The sequence below is a fragment of the Lampetra fluviatilis genome, chromosome 3, assembly GCF_964198595.1.
Source record: "Lampetra fluviatilis chromosome 3, kcLamFluv1.1, whole genome shotgun sequence".
In the NCBI taxonomy this organism is placed as follows: Eukaryota; Metazoa; Chordata; class Hyperoartia; order Petromyzontiformes; family Petromyzontidae; genus Lampetra; species Lampetra fluviatilis.
Genome location: NC_136277.1, coordinates 8,359,649 through 8,381,932, shown reverse-complemented (window position 1 = coordinate 8,381,932; position 22,284 = coordinate 8,359,649). Strand labels below are relative to the sequence as shown.

The window sequence follows — 22,284 nt, the reverse complement described above, 5'->3', positions numbered from 1 at the left end:
CTGCGATTCAGGAAGGAATTTTTCAGCAAGTGGTAGAAGTCTTGATTTGAAGCTTTCATGACTGCAGGAATCCATACTCTTTGGTTTTTTCTACCATATTCTTTGGTTATTTCGGTAAAGTCATGTTGGTACCTATGTCATGTAGGTACCCACGTGACTTTACCTACGTGACGTAGGTACCTACATGACTTTACCAAAAAAAACAGAGTATGGTAGAAGTCTGTTTAGTAGGATTCTTGCCTGTATGTATCCAGCCGTGGCAAAAAGAGACATTCCTTGTAGTTGTCACAGTCTGACTTGTCACCTTTTTTGAAGACGGTGACAATGATGGCATCTTTCAGTTCGTTGGGAAGGTCTTCATTATTCCAGATTCTGGCCATGAGGGAGTGTAGTGCAGGTGTTCTAGTAGGCATTGTCCTCCATGTTTGTAAATCTCAGCAGGAATCTGATCTATCCCACGAGCTTTGTTCTCTTTCATCTGCTTGACAGCTTTAGCCACTTCAAGCATCGGTGGTTCTCCAAATACATCCTCAGTGGTAGAGTGTTGCGGAATCTCACTGAATATAGAAGCGTCTACAACAGCATTGCAGTTGAAAAGAGTGCTGAAGTGTTCCTGCCAGCGGGAGATGATTGCATTTTTGTCTTTGAAGATTTCTGTCCCATCCTTAGACTGAAGTGGTGTAGGCCCTGTTTTGATGGTCCATATAGACTTTGGTTGCTTAAAAAATTGTATGTGGGTTATTGGAATCTGCAAGATGTTGTATTTCTACTGCTTTGTTTCTGAAACAGTTCTTCAGTTCCCGGATTTTAGTTTGTACTTCCGATTGACCTCTTTATATGATTGTTTTTTCTGTCTAGACTGTTTGTGTTGTTGCCAGGCGATGAATGCTTTATGCTTCTTGTCAATGAGGCCTGTGATTTCCTGGTTGTTGTCATCAAACCAGTCACAGTTTTTCCTTCTTGTGTAGAAAATGGTGTTTTCACAGCTGGTTATAACTACCGTCTTCAGTTGTGTCCAGTACTCATGAATATTTCCTGAAGCCTGGTTGGTGCTGAGTCTTTGAGCTAGTTATTTCAGTCAAGCCTGTACTGCTGGGTCTTTTAGTCTGGTTACATTGAGTCTTTTCCTCTGTAGTTTTGGTCGGTTGATGTGTTTGTGGTTTAGTTTGAAAGTCATCACTGATCGTATTAGTCTGTGGTCAGGCCAGCAATCGTCTGCATTGATCATGGCACGAGTGATGCGGACATCTGTGCTGTCAAGCTTCCTGACAATCATGTAGTCCAGTAAATGTTATTGGTGTGATCGAGGGTGGCACCAGGAGGTCTTAAGGCTATTCTACTGCCTGAATAGGGTTGTAAGAAGGTGACCGTTGGAGTTGGACTTTCCAACTCCCTCTTTACCAATTACACTGTTTCACATTTGATGGTCTCTCCCAACTCTAGCATTGAAGTCGCCGAGGAGAATCAGCTTGTCAGTTTTTGGTGTAGTCTGAAGGATTTCGTTGAGTTGGCTGTAGTAGGTCTCCTTGGTGTCTTCTTCAGAGTCCAGTGGTGGTGCATAGGTGCTGATGATGGTTGCATATTGGTCTTTTGCGAGTTTCAGGCGTAGGGTCATAAAACGCTCATTGATACCAATTGAGAGCTCACTTAAGCTGTTGATGAGCATGTTGTCTATTGCAAACCCTACACCATGCAGGCGTTGTTCATGCGCGGGTTTACCCTTCCAAAAGAAGGTGTAGTCTCCACTTAGCTCAGTCAGTTGGCCTTCATCTGCCAGGCGGGTTTCGCTGAGGGCGGCAATATGGATATTAAATTGTATCAGCTCACGTGCCACAAGAGTTGTTCGGCGCTCTGGATGTTGCGAGTTTGGGTTGTCTGTGAGGGTCCTGACATTCCAGGATCTAATGTTTAGGTTATATTTCTTTTTGTTTCGACCGCAATTATTGATGCTCCCTCTGGTTGCAGTAAGCCAGACAAGATATTGCTAGGCAAGCTATGTTTAGGGCACCTTTTCTAGCCCCCTCCCCATTCAGGGTGAGCAGAGTGGATGCTCTTGGGCTGCTCAGTCACAGCTACAACTGCCTGGATGCACTCCTGCCTAATCCGAGTGCATGACGACCTTCTATTAGCTGTCGCCTTGGTGCTTGGGTTGTGACTAGGAGCTTTTAGCTGCATAGGCCTGCCTTGCTCGCCACTTGCCAATCGCCAAAGGGATTTGGGTGTGTAGTGTGGTGGTGCGATGGCACAGTTTCCCTGGAGGGTGCCAGTGTGTGAATTAATTTACATGCAGTGTCTGTTGCTTACCAGCTACTGCACGGGCTTAACCAGGAACCAAGCCTGGGTCCAATGGCGAGGCAGAAAACCAAGACGATTGGAAGGCTTGTCCTGAAGCACCAGACATCCAGTGGCTCCTCCGCCATATGCCATTGGCCATCTGCTCATCCACCCCAACAAGGTGGGCCGTTGGCCACTTGGTATCCACCCAGGATTTTATCAGGGTTTACTCCCTTAGCCTAAGTGGATAACCAGAGCCCCATTAGCCAGCGCGTTTCCAGGTGAGTCCAGACAGGCCTTTTTGGTTACCGAAGCAGCCCAGGTGGTCGAACCACCCACCATACATCGCCCTGTCTGGTAATCCTGTACTTTACTTGTTACCATCTCCCACGACGTGGACGAGGGGTTGGTTTTTGGGAGGCATTACTGCATCACCACTGCTGTGCACTATTCCCTGACTTGTAAAAAACCTTTGATACTGTTGACCATGATATTCCACTCAAAAGGCTTGGTCAACTAAGATTTTCAGATTATCACAATAAAATGGTTTAAGAGCTATTTTCTTGGTTATTTCGGTAAAGTCACGTAAATAGAAAACAAAAAATAAAACCAAAAAACCCACGACGTTTCGATCACAACACAAGCGGTCTTCATCAGGCGGAGAGAAAAGTGGGGGCAAGCCTCCAAATGTAGCTGCTTATAAGGGCTCCAGAGTGAGTGGGTGGGGGAAGGGGCTGCGCAAGAGACAGGGGGAGAGAAAGGGGGTGGGGCAGAGATGGGGGGGGAGGAGAGGGGTAGAGATGGGAGGAGGGGGGAATTTCACCTCGGTACACCTATCAGACAATGGGGGGAGGAATGGGGCAGAGACAGGGGGAGAGATAGAGGGGAGGGGTAGATATGGGAGGGGGGGGGATTGCACCTCACTAAACCCATCCACACTACTGACAGTAGAGGTTGACAAGGAAACACAAATTCAAGTCATGACCCAAAGTGGTTCATGACATCTTTCCAATGATTGCTGAGTTTAAAAACCGTCGTCTCGGTTGAAATTGTGTCTGTGTCTGTATATATGGATGTCTTCGTGAACGAATCATTGTTGATAGCCAGTCGGCTTGCAAAGTACCATCGTCTTGGAGAAATCAATTTCACGTGAGCCAGCCGCATTAAAGTAATGATCAGCTATGGCAGAAGTATTGGTGTTGCCGTGTTTCAGATCTGCCTTGTATTCACAAACACGGTTCAAGACATGTTGTTTGGTTTCCCCAATGTAACTGCTGCCGCAGGTACAGCTTGGTTTATAGACACCGGGATATTGCATGTCAGGAATCTTGTCCTTCTCAGATGGGATCAGGTCACGAATTTTGTGCACTGTGTTAAATCGGACCTGGATCTTGTGTTTGTTCAAGATTTTGGAAATCTTTTTGGTTATCCCTGCTATGTAAGGTAAGGTGATGGTTTTGATTGTTTCTTCAGATGGCTCCTTCCTCACGGTTGGGGTGATGGCTTTGCGGATTGTGTAGTCAGAATATCCATTCGCCTTGAGAGCCCGGTGTACGTGTTTGAGTTCACTGGTCAGGTGTTCATGGTCGAAGATACATTGAGCTCTGTGGTGTAGCGTTTTGATGAGGGAATTATTTTGGGATGGATTGTGGTGGAAACCTGGTTTTAGGTAGGCGTCAGTATGGGTTTCTTTCCTGTAGACAGAGTGGCTCATTGAGCCATCTGATCTCCTTTTGATTAAGACATCCAAGAAGGGTAGCATGCCATCCTTTTATACCTCCATGGTGAATTTGATTGCTGGGTGTATGGAATTGATGTGGTTGAGGAATTGTTACAGTGCCGGTCAGCCATGTGACCAGATGACAAACGTGCCATCCACGTACCTCTTCCAAAAGGACGGACATAGAGTGGATGCCTGGATGGTGTCCGTCTCAAAATTTTCCATGAAAATGTTGGCCACAACCGGAGATAAGGGAGAACCCATTGGGGTGCCCTCAGTTTGTTTGTAGAATGTTCCATTCCAAGTGAAGTATGTATTGGTGAGGCAGTGTCTCACCAGGGCTGGTACATCAGTATTCAGTTCTTGTTAGACCAAATCTTCAATTATTGCAATGGTATTGGGCACAGGAACTTTGAACAGAGAAACCTACATCGAAACTAACGAGCAAATCAGCTGGGGACAGTGAGATGTCTTTAATTGCCTATACCAGGTGAGCTGAGTTAAAACAGAAGAGGTGGTCTTACCAGTGAATGGCTGCAAGGTCTCAGACAGATATCGATCCAGTTTGTAGGTGGGTGAGTCAGTGGTTGAGACGATGGGACGAAAGGGTGTACCTTCTTTATATATTTTTGGTAAGCCATAATGTCTGGGTGGTCTCGCAGCATAAGTTTTTAGGGAACACCGTTTGGTCTGTTCAATTAATGAAGTTGTATCAGTGATGATACTGTTCGTTCTTGTAATGAGGTAGTTGGTAGGATCTCTTTTAATCTTTGTATAGCTATCATCATTAAGTAGCTCCTGAATTTTGTTATTGTACACGTTTTTGTCCATGATGACCGTGGCATTATCTTTGTCAGCTGAGAGGATGACGATATCTTCCCTCTTTTTTTATTGAAATAACTCAAAGCGCTCCTCCTTACTGATGTTGCTGACTGGTATCTTAGCGCTTTTGAGGGTTTCAGCGATTCCAGATCTTGTCCCGTCTGCAACGATGTGTCCCAAACCCTTAAGGGCTACTTCGACCTGAGCAATAATGTTATCCACTGGTATGTGTTTGGGGGTGACTGCAAAGTAAAATCCTTTAGCCAAAACCGACTTTAGACCATCGGAAATTGGGCTATTCCTCAGATTGATAGAAATCTTGTCAAAGTTTAACTTTTTAGGAAAGGAGGTTGAATTTGGAAATCAGATTATATTTACATGTGGCTGACATTGTAGCGGCTGATGAAGCAGTTATGTTATCTACATGTTCTTAATCAGATGTTGACATTTTTCTGTCAATGTTAAGTGTGAATTCAAGAGTGCCTTGTCTACATGATCCAGTTCAGTGCAGAGCAGTCTAATTCTCTCAGAGATCAGGGCCAAGCTAGCTCTAAACAAATTTTTTTGGCATTGGAAGATGTGATAGCAGCAGTACCTTAGAGTCACGGCATCTCTTCAGAAATGTGAGTGTCTCGATCAGATGAGCTACCCCCCCCCCTCATCTCTGCCCCACCCCCTCTCTCTCTCCCTGTCTCTTGCGCAGCCCTTTCCCCCACCCACTCACTCTGGAGCCCTTATAAGCAGCTACATTTGGAGGCTTGCCCCCACTTTTCTCTCCACCTGATGAAGACCGCTTGTGTTGCGATCAAAACGTCTTGGGTTTTTTTCTTTTCTTTTTTCTTTTCTATTTATGTGACTTTACCGAAAGAACCAAGAATATGAATTCCTGCAGTCATGAAAGTTTTACGTCTAGGTTTAAGAGCTACCTCTCAGACCATTCTAAAAAGGTAGTGATAACATCTCGTCCACAAATATTTTAATAACAAAGGGTGTTCTACAAGGTTCATATTTATACAATTTTTAACTATGGTCGCATCGGGGAGCCTCTGAATAACTTTTTTTGGGGCTCGGTTTTGGGCCCAAGGGTTTCCCTTCTAATTTTTCCCCGTTTTACTTTACAGTGTTTGTCTACCTTCCCTCGCTCATTTTTTGGCACCTCATCTATCTTATCCCAGACAGATCAGAGCGGAAATGTCCCGATACCCTCATCCCTTGCCAGGAAATATTATTGACCAAGTGAGTCCGGGTCACCTCACCTCACCCCTTGACAGCGATGGCAGAGCCCCCTGTAACTGTCAGACTGAATATCATCTCAATACACGTGAACAGCCTGAATCACCCCATCAAGAGACAGCGAGTCCTGACCTTATACAGGCAAAATATGGATATTACCCTTCTCAAGGAAACACATTACACAGTTAGAAGCCAGTAAATTGAAGAGAAACTGGGTGCGCCAGGTGTATCATGCCAATGTACACTTCAGGCAGTAGAGGAGCAGCTATCCTCATCATCTTGGTTCTGGCCTCTGCACTTGATAAATTCCACGCTACCACTTTGGACCAGAATGCTTCACAATGACTCCTTCTCTCTGAAATAATATCTCGACCCCAGGTGGCTCTTAACGCATCTGAAAAGGATTTTGCCAACACTTATAAAGCACATAGAATGCTATCCAAATAAAAAAGAATTCTGATTTCGAAATCACTTCTATCACAGATCACAAAAACCAAAATACTCGACAAACAGCTCCTCGATCATGCCCCGATGCTGGAAGATGGTCTGGCTGCCTTATATGGGAGTTTAAAATCTGTCCAATCGCCAGAAATGTTGATAAAAATCAATACCATAAGACTGGAACTGGAAAGTGTTCTTAATGACCAAACCAGTGTCCTGTTTATGAGAGCCAGACTGCCCTTCCATGACCCCTCTCCCTCCACAACCAGACTATTAGCGAAGCTGGCCAAATCCCGACGGCACTGATCGCACATCGCCTCTATTCGGAACAAGAAGGACCCCCCCCCCCAACCAAAGCCAGGGAAATGAATACACACTTTACAGATTTTTATGAATCCCTATACACCTCTGACTCCCCAACTAATAAGGTAATATACACCTTCTTATCCAAGATTCATCTCCCTAATTTGGACCCTCAACAGTGCACAGAATTGGGCAGGCCCTTTGCTATTCAATAACTAGTCTGTGTCCTAGCTTCATCACCCTCGGGAAAGGTTGCTGGCCCTGATAGCATTCCAGTGGAACTCTATGATAAGGTTGGGCAGCTCTCACCTCACAGGTAAGGTTAACACTTAACGCCGCGTGTAACTCCATTGCTCTCCCGAGCTTCATGAATGAGGCAATGATCTGGGTTTTGCATACACTAGGCACTCCATCGGAGGTCATAGATAACTATAGGCCCATCTCGCTTTTGAACACGGACTATAAACTCCTCGCCAAAATTCTTACAAACAAACTGGAAAGGACCCTTCCAGTGATCATTTGTAAAGCGCAGACGGGCTTTATCAGGAACAAAGACTCGGCCAATAATGTAGAAACCTTGGGCAATGCCATATAAATATCCACAAAGGACAATTTAGCCTAAATGGAGAAAAGCCTTTTGACAGGGTGGTATTTGCCTTCCTATTCCGGGCTATAGACACATTTGGTATCCCCTCTTCTTTCTCTGATGAATGCTAGGCCCTCGGCCAACATGGTCACTAATGGCTTGGCATCTCCAAACTTTTTGCTAAGCAGAGGTACCAGGCAAGGTTGTCCTCTTTCTCTACTACTATTTACCCTGGCCATGGAGCCCTTCCCTCAGAGTATCCGAAATAACCAACAGATATCAGGTATATGCTGCGAAACAGTGGAAAACAAAATTGACGTGTACGCCGACGATTTCCTTATTACCCTCACGGATCTGGAAACCTCAATCCCCACCATTTTGACTCTAGTGAGAGAGTATGTGGGGAGGCATCGGGTATAAGCTGAACATAGCTAAATCGGAATTAATGCCCCTGTCCCCTGCCTCTCCCAAACCCCCAGAGGGTCTACGGCCCTTCAGGTGGTGCCCGACTCATATCAAATGCCTTGCAGTGTAAGTTCCTTCCTCCCTTACATCGTGGTAAGGACAGATACCCTCTCTCTCTCCATAATAGGACCCACCTGGTGAATATGATGATTCTTCCAAAACCTGTATGCCACTTACGAGTGGCCCCTTCACAGATTCCGAGGCTCTTTTTCAAAACACTGCATTCACACATTTCTTTTATCTGGAACCACAAACTCACGTGGCTAGACTACCATTCCCTCACCCTCCCTGTGAAGGAGGGAGGCCTGGCACTCCCTACCCTTTTCAAATACCATAAAACTGAATCTGTGCCATGGCCCTTCACCAGGTTTTCCCTTTCCCCGACTAAAGATAGGCATTAAACTGGTGTGGACAATTTCCTACATGCTGGGTATATGAAGGGATAGACGTATTCCCTTCTCTGCTCCCCTTCAGGTTCCTGCTATGGGATAACCCTTCACTGAGAATGGGGGGGGTAAGGGTATCAAGTGGTCCAGCTGGAAAGTGGCAGGACTGGAAAAAATCGACGACCTCTTGTCCAAGGGGGGTAATTTGTTATCCTTTGAGCAAATACAGGCACGTTATAACAGACCCCGGATGGATTTCTTTAAGTACCTACAGGTAATAACTTTTATCAGTGTATTATCATTATCACTACATCAGTAGGGTAGTGAGCATACCTTTCTCCATTTCTCCGGCCCAATGAGCACTGGGCCTCGGGCTTTTGTCCACAGAATATATTTGACCCTTCCCCTTTTCATCACTTGCGCTCTGTACCAGGCTCTTGGTTAATAAAAAAAAACCTGAACTTATATCACTCAGAATTCAATCTCTTTGCTGATGACAATATCATGCTAGTATCGGATAAATCTCCAAACAGTCACAATCTCCAACACGATTTCGATCTTATTTAGTATAAATTGTCATCACTAACATTGCTCCTAAAGCCCCAAAAACTAAGATCATGCTCTTTTCTTAAAACAGAAATCCAGTTTAATTATTTTAATATATTTCCGATGTCAGAAACAACATTGAACAAACAGAGTGCTTCACATACTTCGGTTTACTGATTGATTCAAAACTCGCATTCCAACCCCATATTGATCACATGTCAAAGAAAATTTTAAAAATAGGGTTTTGATATGGAAACAAACATTGTTTTCCCATTGGATTATGCCTGCAAATTGTTGAAGCTGTCATTCTACCTCAGATTGACTAGTGTGACGCTGCTTACAGATCAGATACTAATGAATCACTCAACAGACTAAACCTGCTTTATCATTCTGCTCTTCTATTTGCGTTGAATGTACCGCACAGGACCCACCATTGTGACCTCTACGTAAAAATCCAATCTCACATCACTTGATGCAAGAATAAATCTACATTGGGCCATGTTCATCCATACAATCCTTATTGGCAAATGTGTGCTATACTTAGCTAATTCATTAACCCCATTGTCAAAGCCAAGAAACCTAAGACGTCTTTTTGATTGCCTTTTAACTATCCCAAGAACAAGCATTGGGATAGGTGACGCACCCTTGGCTGTTGCAGCACCAATGTTTTGGAACAACCTTGTTTACTGCCTTCATATCACATTTGCCAATGTGATTTGTAACTTTGATCCTTACCCATGTATCTATAGTTACAGTTTAATGTACAATTTTATCAAGAGACTGTGTGTTGTCTTGGTGTGGTCTGTGACTGTTTTTACAGTTGTTTTGCTGCCTTGCCCAAGCTTGGGAATTATTAACTTATTGTTATTTATTTAAGGAGTGTTACGGTGGCGTGATGTTATCATCCTCGTCTAGTATACAGGAGGTTGTGGGTTTTATCCCGATCCTTATGCCTGTATATGTGGAGTTTACATGTTATCCCCGTGGTTGCTTGGATTTTTTCTCTGGGTCCTTCAATTTTTCCTTCATGCGTTGATAATGTTTGGCTACTCTTAGGTTTTTTCGGTAAAATCACGTAGGTAAAAAATAAAAATAAATTATGAAAATAATAGAAATAAAATAATAAATTACGACGTTTCGGAGGCAACACAAATCTCTATCATCAGATGGGACCGTCACAGCTAAATTTACTGTATCAAGTGAGGAAAAATCCAAGAGACAAGCTCTTAAATACAAGTTAAGGGGGATGGGGGGGGGCTTATCTGAATGTGGTAGCCAGGGAATGGAACGGTGGGGGGGGGGCTAAAAGAGAACAATGGTGCACATTGACTCGGGGTTGTGGCCGGTGTTAGCTGATAATCAAAATAAAAGAAGAAAGCAGTACTGTTAAACGCTGGGGATGTCAACACTCGGTAAAGTAGAATAGTACCTGTCAAATAAGATGGTACAAATGTGTAGTTAAATCTTTTTTTTACATGGTTAATAACATCTTTCCAATGATTACTCAGTTTTCATTATTTATTTTTATTTTTTACCTACATGACTTTACCGAAAAAACCTAAAAGTATGAATCCTTGCAGTCACAAAAGCTTCAAATCTAGAATTAATGTTTGGCTACTATAAATTTCCACATGATAAGCCACTTCATTGAGCTATCATTTGTGGCCAGGTCACTTCTGGAAAATAGCTAATACCTCAGCAGGATTTGCCTGGTAAATAAAAAAATAGCTTAGTTTTAGTTTATTTAGTTATTTTTAGTGATTTGCTTTCCATGACTATACTTTGCACTCCTATCATGTTTTGTATTGTTTATTTTTGTAACTATGGTTGATAAAATGAGTACCAGTTCGTGGGAAAGTCAGTAGTGGTGGTCTAATGGAAAAACTTGCCTCTATAATAAGAATGTATAATATTCACCACCAGCTCAGAGTCACAACCAGGAGCTGAGTGCCAGCTTACACTCCATTGAGCAGTAAACCACGTTGCCGTTTTACTTGTGATTTGTTCTAGTACGGATCATGGCCGATTGATAGTGCCGATTGAGGCAGTGGCCACGTGTCCATTGTTCATTCTGCAGTGGCCACATGTTCATTGTTCAGTCTGCTGTCCCACGTGTGCATTGTTCACAATAAACCCTGGGTGCTGTGTGAACAGGAGCTGGTCGTTCCTGGGCAAGAAGGGAGGGGCTCAGTCCTTGTCCCTGGAGCCCGGGAAGGTGACCAAGGGCACGGTTCTGCACGAGCTCATGCACGCGCTCGGCTTCCAGCACGAGCACTGCCGCAGCGACCGCGATAAGTACATCAAGATTAACGAGGACAACGTCAAGGAAGGTGGGGCACTGCAAGAAAGACACGCTCGGCTTAGTGCCCTCGTGGGTGGCACGCATTACAAACATCCAGGTCTCATCAGGGCAGTGCTTGAGCAAGCATTTGGGATCCCTCTCCAGCGGGGCCCACGAGCCGTGATCTTGAGCTGTGATTTCTGTGACGTGAGGCCCTTCACTTATCACTCACCTCCAATCGTGTTTGTGTGAGTCGCTGTTGTTTCCTACCATTTAACCGTGGTCTCCAAAACGACTTTGAAGAACGGCGTTGTATTCTATGCAAATCAACACAATGCTGCTCAGGCATTGTGTGTGTAAGAGACTAGAATGCCATTGTCAATAAGCACACGGTGGTACGCATTGTGGAATATGAGGATGACATAAACATATGCGCGTTCAAAGACAGTTGGGACGATAATTGATCAGTGACGTAATTATCAAGAATTCTCAATAATTATATAATTGAACAATTGAGTTGTTTTTTTTACAATTCACATGTTTACTGAGACATTATGTCTCCAAGGGCATAAAGTCACCCGATGTCCAGACGAAGAGGAGGAATGCAAAACAACAATAGTTGTTCAAATTTCATTCAGGACAAGGTTAAACTCCTGTTAATTATTAGTCCTCAAAGAAAACTTGTGTTTTACTTAGAGGAAGACGCAATCCATAAACATTTGAGAGCTATGGTGTCACGTTACCAGAACTATCGATACTGGCCATTGTGTCATCGACAATGAGCTATGATGCTGTCGATTCACTTCTCAAATCGCAGCTCCCAGCTGTGCATCGTAAGCCGTAATCACAGGTTTCATATTCCCCTGTGTGCACTGTTTCATGATTTTTGACAACTTCTCAAACACAGGCAGACCTCGCTTAGCGCTCAAGATGCGTTTCTGGAGAAGTGAGCACAAATCTAATCAGTGCTATACCATTTAATATAGGGGAATGTGTTATTTTAGGTGGAGCCTCAGACTATACTGGGCTACTGAGTTCTCACGTAGCTAAACAAATAGATTTTAAAAAATGTAATTGTGATCATGAATCATGATAATTGAATCACAGAGGTTTGGGTGTGGTTGGCTCTGTCGCTGTCATTGGCTGAGTGAATGATGGGGGAGGGTACGTTTCCTCGGCCAGCACTGCTTAGTGTTATCATTCATAAGCACTTTTAGGATTTCTTTGATTTTTTTCATAAAAAAATAAATTTCTCCAGGACATATCGTGATATAACAAATCAGCGTCCTACCTGTAACAATAATTAAAGTTGACAACAACAATTAATGTTCTAAAACTAGCAGTAGTCCATGACATTGTTTTTGCATCACGTTTTCAGGACAAAATTACATTTTCGGACAGGATGAGCATTATAAACATGATTGGTTGCAAAGTTGCTATTATCAGAAGACTTACGGGAGGCATTTAGTGCACTGGAGATAAATAACTTTTGTTTTTACTTGAAGTCCATCAAAGCAAAAAAACTAAACGATACAAATTTAAAATACAACTAAAAGGTGAAGTGAAACTGATATCACGATAATCGTAATTTGAAGTGTATTGTTGCATAATAAAAAAAAATATCAGGTCAGCCCTATTGGCAATAAAAATATTTTCCAGGAAACCCATTCTAGGACTTGCAGAAATGAGATGGACAGCAACGAGGGAGATAAATGGGGGTAAAAAGGGATCTGGTCTGGGCAAGATAAAGTGCACACCAGAGGGTTCTTGCAAAAGCCAAAGTGTAATTATTGGGATACAGACTGTTTGGTCTGAGGGTAATTGTTGTGAAATTTAGTGGGAAACCTCTAAATATGTCTCATCCAAATATATGCACCAGCATCAAATAGCACAGAAGAGGATATTGAATAATTCTATGGAACGCTGGAAAGCACATTAAAGGAACTGCCTAGGAAAGATTTAAAGATAATTGTGGGAGACTGGAATGCTAAAATTGTGATGGATAACACCGGATGGGAACATATTATGCAAAGGTAGGAAAGAAATTAAAGGGGTGAGAGACTGCAAGAATTTGTTTCAAAACATGACATGCTAATTTGGTAATGATCGATAGACACTGGAAAACATATCTTCAACTATGTAGAATATTCCAAGGAGCCGATGTGTTATCGGACTTACGATTAAAACTAAATCGCATGTCCAGAAGGCAATATGAGAAGAGGAATCTAGGGCACTCTAGAACGAGGAAATATGGAGGACATATGAAGAGGAATAGAGCAAAAATAGAAGACTTTAGCAGAGACAGGCATTAGCACTGAAGAAGTATAAGCATAGTAGAAGCATAGTTGTAAAACCCAAAAGAAAATGGATAACTAAAAAAACCCTGGAACTAGCACAGGAAAAGAGAAAAATAATGCAAAAGATAAAGGAATCGGATGAGATGGCGACTAAGTACAAAAAGCTATGCAATGGGGTAACGACCTCAGCAACAAAGGATATGCAGGAATGGCTGGAAAATAAATGTAGCGAGATTGAAAACTCCGCTGGAGAATACAAAACCAAGGAGGTGTTCAAACGAGTCAAGAGCACAAATACGAAATGGCAACTAAGGCAAACGGTGATAAAAGGCAAGGACAGTACGATCTTTGTGGACATAGAAGAGACAAAAAAGAGATGGACTAAGTATTGCAATAATATATATATTTGGATACGGATCAAGAGAATACAAAGCTACTGGATGAACTTGAAAAGATATCCCCACCACCGAGAGATGATGAAAATTATAACATATTGTACGAAGAAGTAGAAAATAAAACATTTGAGGAAAAACAAAAATCCAGGAGTGGACAGCATAAGCGGATGAATAACAAAAGCTGCAGGGAAGGAACTTATTTAAAAAATCTACGTGCTATGCAAGCAAGTGTAGTGTATGTCGACTGAGGCGCACACACACTGTTGTAGGAGGCAACTCGTTTATTAAACAATTCACTATACACCGGATTCTGTTGCTAAATGGGGCTAACTTGTTTTAGGCTGCTCACTATGCGCGTGCCTGTTAACTCGTGATGCCCGACACGAGCCCCGAGTCCCCCCGGCGCTCCCCCTTTATCCCTTGGCCCCGGCCCCGCCCCTTGCTGTATCAAGGACAGCGCCCCCGCTTCCAGTCACGTGTCCTTAACTTCTCTAATCGAGACGCCGCTTCAGGTCACGTGCCCTTGACGCCTCCAATCGAGGCCCACTTCCGGTCACGTGCTGCCCTTAGCTCGTCCAATCGTGGCACCGCTTTCGGCCACGTGTCCTTAACTCGTCCAAGCGCCCCTCCAGCACTGGCTGGCGTGACCCACAGAGACATCTGTGTCTCTACACAAGTATGGAGAGAATGGAAAATACCGGAGTAGTGGACAAAATCCATTCTTGTGACGATACCTAAGAAAGAAGATCTCACCGATTGTAAAAATTACAGAACCATCGGACTAATGAGCCGCATAGGGAAGGTACTAATGATAGTTATATTAAACTGATTAAATGTGCAGATTAAGAATTATTTGACAGATGAACAGTACAGCTTTGTATGCCTGCCAGACTTATACATTTTAAAAGACTGACAGAGATAAGATATTGGCACTTGAAATGTATTGCTACAGTAGGATACTGCATCTAAGCTGGACCCAAAGAGTGACCAACGTAGAAATAAGAAAAATGTTGCACATAGAGGAAAACCTGATGATGCAGGCAGTGATGAAAGGGAAACTGGTACCATTTAAACACAACAACAGGAAAATTAAAATTGTGTTATTCGTAAAAATGGAAAAAATTCTACAAACTGAGTTGCACCTGTGGTGGAAACGAAACGACATATTTCTGACCGCATTTGCGAGCACAAGTCGGATTTGAAGCACGGCAGGACGAATTATTCGGCCATAGCTGACCACTTATAATACTGCTTGTTCTAATGCCATTGTGTTCTCCGATACCAAGGTACTCTGCAAGACTCCTGGATACCACCAAATATTTGTCCATGAAGCCATCCAGATATACAAACAGATATAACTTCAACCGAGAGGATGGATTCAAATTGAGCAATCATCGGAAGGATGTAATTAACCAAGTTCAACTTTAGCTGCCATGCAGTTTACTGCTAGACAGCCAGTTTATATTTATTTTCATATATCCATATTCCCAGTCTTCTACTCCCAGCTTTACACTACCATCACCATTTGCCATACGTTATTTCGAGCGTGCAAGTTTAGCTTGCGCCTTTATAATTTTCCAGACATACAAACATAGACATAACTTCAACCGAGATTATGGATTCAAATTGAGCAATCATTGGAAGGATGTAATTAACCAAGTTAAAACTTTAGCTGCCGTGCAGTTTACTGCTCGACAGCCAGTTTAGATTTATTTTCATAATCATCCATATTCCCAGTCTGTTACCCCCAGCTTCACACACTTACCATCACCATTACCACACGTTGTTTTCAGCTTGCGCAATTTACCCCCCGGCAGCATAACAAAAGGCTGCTTAATCTTAGCTTCCTTATCTACTTCCGCCCCCGGCATCACAGCTTCAGTTTGAACTCCGTACGTTGCCTCTAAGCGCCCACCCCGTTCCTCACATCGTTGCCTCCCAGTCCACAGCCCGCCCACACACTCACCATGGCCCCTCCCCTCCCTCCATCCCCCGCGACTATATAATTACTCGTCACAGCCATCTCTTAGACACACTTAAGCGGTTGTGCTTTCGCTACGTTGTCCCCACCTGAAGAAGGACGCTTGTGTTGCGCCCGAAACGTCGTGATTTAATTTAGTTGTTTTCATTTATTTTATTTTTTACCTACGTGATTTTACCGAAAAAAAACCACAGTATATTTAGCATAACAGGCTCATTATTTGAACCACCTACCTGTAATTGTTATGTTTCACAGATATTTTTTTACGTAAAAAAAAGTAATTTAACCACATTAGGCGTTGTCATATGGGCCCGTGTTGAACCCAACGTGTAATGGTGTCTGTGCTTACCGATTCGTCGCCGCGGTGACGAGGTGTTATCTTCTTCGCCTGGTACACAGGGGGTCATGGTTTCTATCCCGACCATGATGATGCTTGCCGTATAATTGGAGTTTGCATGTTCGCTCTTCCCGTGAAGGCCGCGTGTAATTTTTCCAGTCCCTTTGGTTTTCCCTCCACATTTGGAAACATGCGTTTAGAATATTTGGCTGCGACTATAAATTCCCAAGTGTGATGAGATAAACCACTTCAACGAGCTACCATAAGTCATCACGTCACCTATGAAAAAAATCTCATAAGCTCAGTGGGCTTTACCTGGTAAAAAAAATAGTTTTGTTTTGTTTTACAAGACCATGGCTCTGGTTTCATGTGTTGGCAGGGTGGCTAAGGGTTTTCGATTGAGTGGAAATATTATGAGAGTTAATTGAAAAAAAGCATTGATTTGGCCACATTACCGTTGATGCTGCAATATCGATCAGGTTCCATGTCATCGATATGGGCTCTATATATTGTGTTGATGCAAATTATAGGCAATGTCTTGGTATTCAATGATTTCAAAACCAGAGATTACAGCCCTGGAAAGGGCGCTATATAAATCCGAAATAGAATAGAAACAACTGATTGGTGGTTTCTGTTGCAGGTGAACAACGCCAGTTTCAACTGCTGGAAACCGCTGACTCTGAACTTCCCTATGACTATATCAGCATCACTCACTACGGCAGGTAAGGCTCTTGTGATCTCACCAGGTCGTGGCTTTACAGCCCGAGCCAGTGTAATTGCTCACAGCCATCTGAGCAGCCTCACTCGTAATAAATCATACCGGGCATGTATTATCTTATTCAGCTCTGTGCCACTCTGCATCAGGATCATCGAGCATCATGAGTGGCTCCTAGCAGTGCTCTTGCATTGGACGTGTAATAGTAGTTTCCAGCAACGACATTCTTGTCCTGGGGCTCACTGTTACTCCTCTTGTAATGATAGCTGCCCTCTGCCTATTGCAGTGTTGTTCTGTGAGAGACAGTGGAGCGTGGGAGCAGGGAGACGGGCGCGCTGTATACTGGGAACAGTTTCCATGGCTTTAAGCATCGTGACACATTCCCTTGTTAGATAATGGAGCATATTGGCGATACACCGGTGCGCATTTTTTTTTTCTTTCCCCGCGATTCACTACCCCAGTCAGAAAGTCTTGTGGGGTGCCTCAAAATCAGTTCTCATGATGTCAAAGCAGTCGGAAGATGAATGTTATGAATAGCTGAACTCGAAGCTTCACTGTCTTTTGCCGTATAGCACCCAGCCTGATACCGATTGGCTCCGTGTTCGAAAGGCAGATTTGACTCGTCCTCTAGAATCGACGGCTCCTCAATTCGTTTCCAAAATAATTTATTGGCGGACAGTGGCATCAAAAGATTATGACTCGTGTCACACGTTCGAATGGGAAAGCAGCTGCTGAATCTAAGGCAACTCCTGATGAAGATTCTGCAGCTCATTCAAGAGCAACAGGGACTTCGTCAGTTTGGGCCTCATCTTTATCTGGTGGATCTACAGCAGAAGCTGTCAACAGTGACGGCTCAGGCATTTTCTTCTGGTGGAGCATCAGCAATGGCTACAGCATATGCACGTGCTTCATCGTCAGCTGAAGAGTAATATTGTACAGAGTGCATCAGTTCATTTCACCCAATGTGATGTATTCGCGTTGAAGGTTCGCCTTCTCTGGTGACGGGATGAGCCCTACGATCATCCCTATACCAGAGACAACCACTGTCGGCCAGCGGGATTGCCTCAGCCCACTGGACGTCGTTAAAATCTGCAAGATGTACAAAACCGTAAGTATGGGGACAATGAGGCGGAGTCTGCAGAATCATACGTGGCGCATTGAGTGTGAACAGCTTCATTAGTGCGGTACTGGGCAAACACGGGGTGTAAAATGTAACCGTGTGGCAAAGCTAAATGGATCGTGGACAACTCGGGCAGCACTCGGCAAGGAGCACCCAGCAGTGGCAGAACGTGAATTGCGGTGTGCCTCACTCGGCATGCTCCGAGTCATTTTCTGCCCGACAGGGACCGGGAAGCTACTACAGAGCAGAGACGTTCTCACTGCTCCAGCACTGCATCGCAAATGCGCACCGCGTTCATTGTTAGCACTGCCTTGTCACACTGCATAGTAGGCTGACATTGCAGGCAATGGTTTGCTTTCTAGAGAGGGCTGCATGCATACGGACCGACACATACTGACCCACGCATATGGACCCACAGTAGGGGTCACACAAACCCATGTGTACGTAGGCATTGCACCTTGTGCGGTGGTGCCCTGAGAACACCGAGGGCCGGTGCACCATGGCCGGTGTAGCCCCCTGGTTTTGTTTGTCCAACCCCTTGCTTACCCCAGTGGCCTGCAACCATTGTTCCACGGCAGACGAACAGTCTCATCACAGTCAGTTCTGTGAATCTATAGACTCAGCAATTGGTATGGCTGCATAGAATTAGCATGCATGCAGAAACGCACAAATACTAACGTGCACTCACACTTGTACACACATAATGCGCACACACGTGGTCTAAATTTTACCAAATGTTAGGCACATGGAGTGAATAATAATTTCACAAAATGCTGAATTATCTTATCGTGTTCACATTCACTCAGATGGAAAAAGGAGACATTGCTAAAGCTGTTTCTGAGGTAAGAACCGTGTTACTCCTTCTGTTTACAAGCCAATCTCAAAAAGGTGTGCAGTATTGCATTACCTTATGCAGACCACAAGCTCACAAGACCTGCATGTTGGGCCATTTTGTAATTTAGACCACCAACTCAAAGCATTGAAAAAATGTGGCCTGTATAAGCCTGGGAGCATTTGTTCAAGCAACGTACCACCTTGTGTGTTGCTAAAACTATTTCCAGCCAGCATTAATGTTTCTGTTGTGATGAGTTTTCTCATCATTTATAATTTAAATGATTTACAGGACATGCACCATTAATTACTATGTGCTACTACAAAGGCCTGTATATACCTGAGCTGGGCTACCTTAGATTTTCTAGTTCATGAGTATTTTCACCTTTCAGATAACACTCTGAAGGCAATAGTGCTATGAAAACGGAGATCTGATTTTGATACATTGCTAACGCTTTTGCAATAGCACTGTGCTAGCACTGATGCACAGGCGATAGCACTCTTCGCACTGACACTGCAGGTCAGTGATGTGTGTAATTCCCCTAAATGTTATGTTTTGTTTATAGACTGCCGTGCTTTCTCCTACATTGAAAGAGCCTGTCCCAGAGGTGGGTGACATTGCACCAGCTTGAAAGAAGCCTACTGCTGGAAATGCAGAGGATAGGTTTTGTCACCTTAAACTATGCACAGACTTCATTCCTAAACACTCTGTGAATTGCATTTGCTTTAAAAGGTGAAACATATGACCAGTTAGAGATACACAGCTACTTGTTATTTTGCACATTTTTCTGTTAATTATATAACTGTGGAAATCACGGTCAAGAAGTATGACGCAAAAAAGAGGGTTAAAAAAACCTTAACAAAGACATCAAACTGCAGCCACATGAAGATTCACATTGCTAACCAATCCAGCTCCTTCAGAGCCACACAAGACACATAGCGCAGCTCTGCTGGATTCGCTCTGACCGCTTGTATTGTGTTTCTACAGATGATAGCAAAGGCAGAAGCAATGAAGCAAGGTACGGACTTGTCACATCGACTTTGTTGGGCGTACAGGTCTTTCATTAGAAGTGTGTCTGCCACGTTTCAGTCTGACACATTGTGCTTTGCACAGAAACTGTGCACGGCACTTGTGTGAAGGACACGCACGGCATGCACAGCAGATGCAGCGCTGTAGTCTGTGAGTCATCATTGGCCCTCTGCTCATCACTGGCAACCGTATTCTCTTGCAGGCTCTGGGGGCTGCGCTATCATGTAGCGCCAGCGTGGACAGTGACCACACGCTGAGTGCAACTCGCCCGGCAGGAAAAGATCGTCTGGAATGGGGCATCACCACCGCTCATATTCACTTTAACATTCAATTATCTTGAGCATAGGTATTATTTTACGCAATCCTTTTTGCTCCATTGAACGTTATTTGCTCTTCTTAATTTTTTTTATATAATTCGATTTTTACATTGTAATAGCTGCATCATGGAAATGGGGTATAATGATGTGTTAATAGTTGTCTATACATAATTACACACAGTTCACATATCTCAATATAAATGTTAGTTTCATGTCCTTTAGCAAAAACACTTTTGGAAAATGTCTTTGGCCTTGAGTCGCTCATTTACAGTAATTAGAACAGCCAAATCGAGATCCAAACATCGCACCTGCTGGCGTTGACACTGGTGTAACCGTCAGGACATCAAGCAGCCGCTGCGTAAATCTCCTTCATGAACGCAAACTTAAAATACAAACCACAGTGCGACTGTGGCCATGCATCCCAAACTATGGACCACACAGTAAACCACTGTAGTCTGCACTCCGTCAATGGAGGAGGAATGAAAAAGAACACCAACTCTATCTATAATCCCTCTTGTGGCTATCAGACCTTGATATTGGCATTCAGCACTTGAACATAGTTGCATACGCAATAACAGTTCACATACATTTATTGCCAATTAATTTTTATTGCAAAAACAGACAATGGGAAGATTTGCTGTCAGGGCAGTGTGACAGCTCAATCACAGGGGATGCACAACGTCCTAGGTGAGTGTGTTGCACACATCTCCCTGGAATATTTGGTCATTATGTTTTGCAATGCCCATTACACGGCATTAGGGGAGCCCCAATCTACCCTGTAAACAAAGAATGCGCAGGTTATGTAAAGTAGCTTGGGTGACTGGCAGAGTGCGCACGCCACACACCGGCCTCCTTACTGGTGGCAGTGATCACACCCCGCAGGGCACCACTTTAACTGCTCACACCCCAAACGTGCACTTAGCTCGTGCTGTGCACTGGACTCACGATGAGTTCAGCACGCAGCACAAATGTGTTCCCTAGTCCCATTGTTCGTTATCTTCCTCTTAACCATTTACTCAGTCTCATTTTCAGATTCTCTCTGAATATCACGTGACAATCCAAACCTGCATGCAGGCTATGACAGGGCATGCTTGTGTGTGTACATGAGGGAGTCTGCTAATATTAAAAACCTAATCCCAAACGCTCCTGCCATCCCATTAACATTTCAGATAGTAGATAACTCTTCTAATGCAAAAAATGGCAGGAATAGAAAACCTGTGTGTTAGGTGTTTTAGTTACACGTTGACCGTGTACGTTGTTGCTCTTTTCTGCAAATTGAAATTGATGATTTGCGGATTGGCTCGACTCAGTATATGTTCTGCCTCGCGGCAGGTGTGGGGGTGTGTGTACACAGGAATTTCCTGTTTGGATGTTGAGTTTGGTCACGTGACTAGGAAGTTACAATTGGACATCCTCTAAGCCATGCGTCAGGGTATCAGCCATTATACAGAGTACAAAATGGTGGCACAAATAGCATCCCTGTGAAGACGGGTGCAACTGTTCATTGTGGGACTTTTAAGAAGCCTTGTCTGTAAGTTCGTTTATGTTCTTATAATACTGGGAATGCTGTTACAATGTTAGAATGTCCGTTATAATGTTTTAAATGCCTTTATAATGCTGTTAAATTGTAATGATAAATATGAGGCCTAGTTAACAATGACGCCTGCCACTTGCCTTATTGTGAATGCTACTTGTAATTGAAAAAGTCGAGTCAGACTAACCTTATTGCGATCTTGAGAGCAAGGATGACGAAATATCTCATCCACAGTTCAGTGTTATGTGCAGTGCTGTACATTTGGCTACAGTATGGTGATTACACGATGTGACCTTACTTAACACTGTAGCTTATTCTCTTCTATAGCTATTCAGTACTAATGTAGGTGCCTGGTCCATCCAGGATCTATTGTTGAGTTTCATGTTATCTAAGAAATGTTATGATGCTGTAGTGTTCATTCATTGTGTAATAAACGACTCTGTCAGGCGATGCTGGTCTCCGTTCGTCTTTTATTTAGGTTCTTCTCCGCACCCCCCACCGGCCTCTTTCTCGGACCAGTGCTGTCTCGCGTACGCCCCGCGCACGCTCTCTCTCTCTCCCGGACCAGTCCTGTCTCACGTGCGCCCCGCATACGCTCTCTCCCTCTCCCAGACCAGTCCTGTCTCACGTGTGCCCTGCGTACGCTCTCTCCCTCTTGCTCTCTCTTGCC

At 43.8% G+C, this 22,284-nt stretch overlaps 1 protein-coding gene across 2 annotated transcripts in view; it reads left to right on the top strand.

Moving 5' to 3' along the window:
• Positions 1 to 21,985, top strand: part of LOC144951822 (uncharacterized) — a 135,697-nt gene extending 113,712 nt beyond the window's left edge. For both annotated transcript variants that reach the window (XM_078882167.1, XM_078882166.1), the window contains exons 30-36: positions 10,931 to 11,106; positions 16,708 to 16,789; positions 17,767 to 17,890; positions 18,709 to 18,744; positions 19,300 to 19,341; positions 19,722 to 19,752; positions 19,966 to 21,985. In XM_078882167.1, the coding sequence (XP_078738293.1) occupies positions 10,931 to 11,106; positions 16,708 to 16,789; positions 17,767 to 17,890; positions 18,709 to 18,744; positions 19,300 to 19,341; positions 19,722 to 19,752; positions 19,966 to 19,991 (517 nt within the window). In that variant the 3' untranslated portion in view covers positions 19,992 to 21,985. The remainder of the gene's footprint in view (positions 1 to 10,930; positions 11,107 to 16,707; positions 16,790 to 17,766; positions 17,891 to 18,708; positions 18,745 to 19,299; positions 19,342 to 19,721; positions 19,753 to 19,965) is intronic.
• Positions 21,986 to 22,284: the final 299 nt, after the last annotated feature.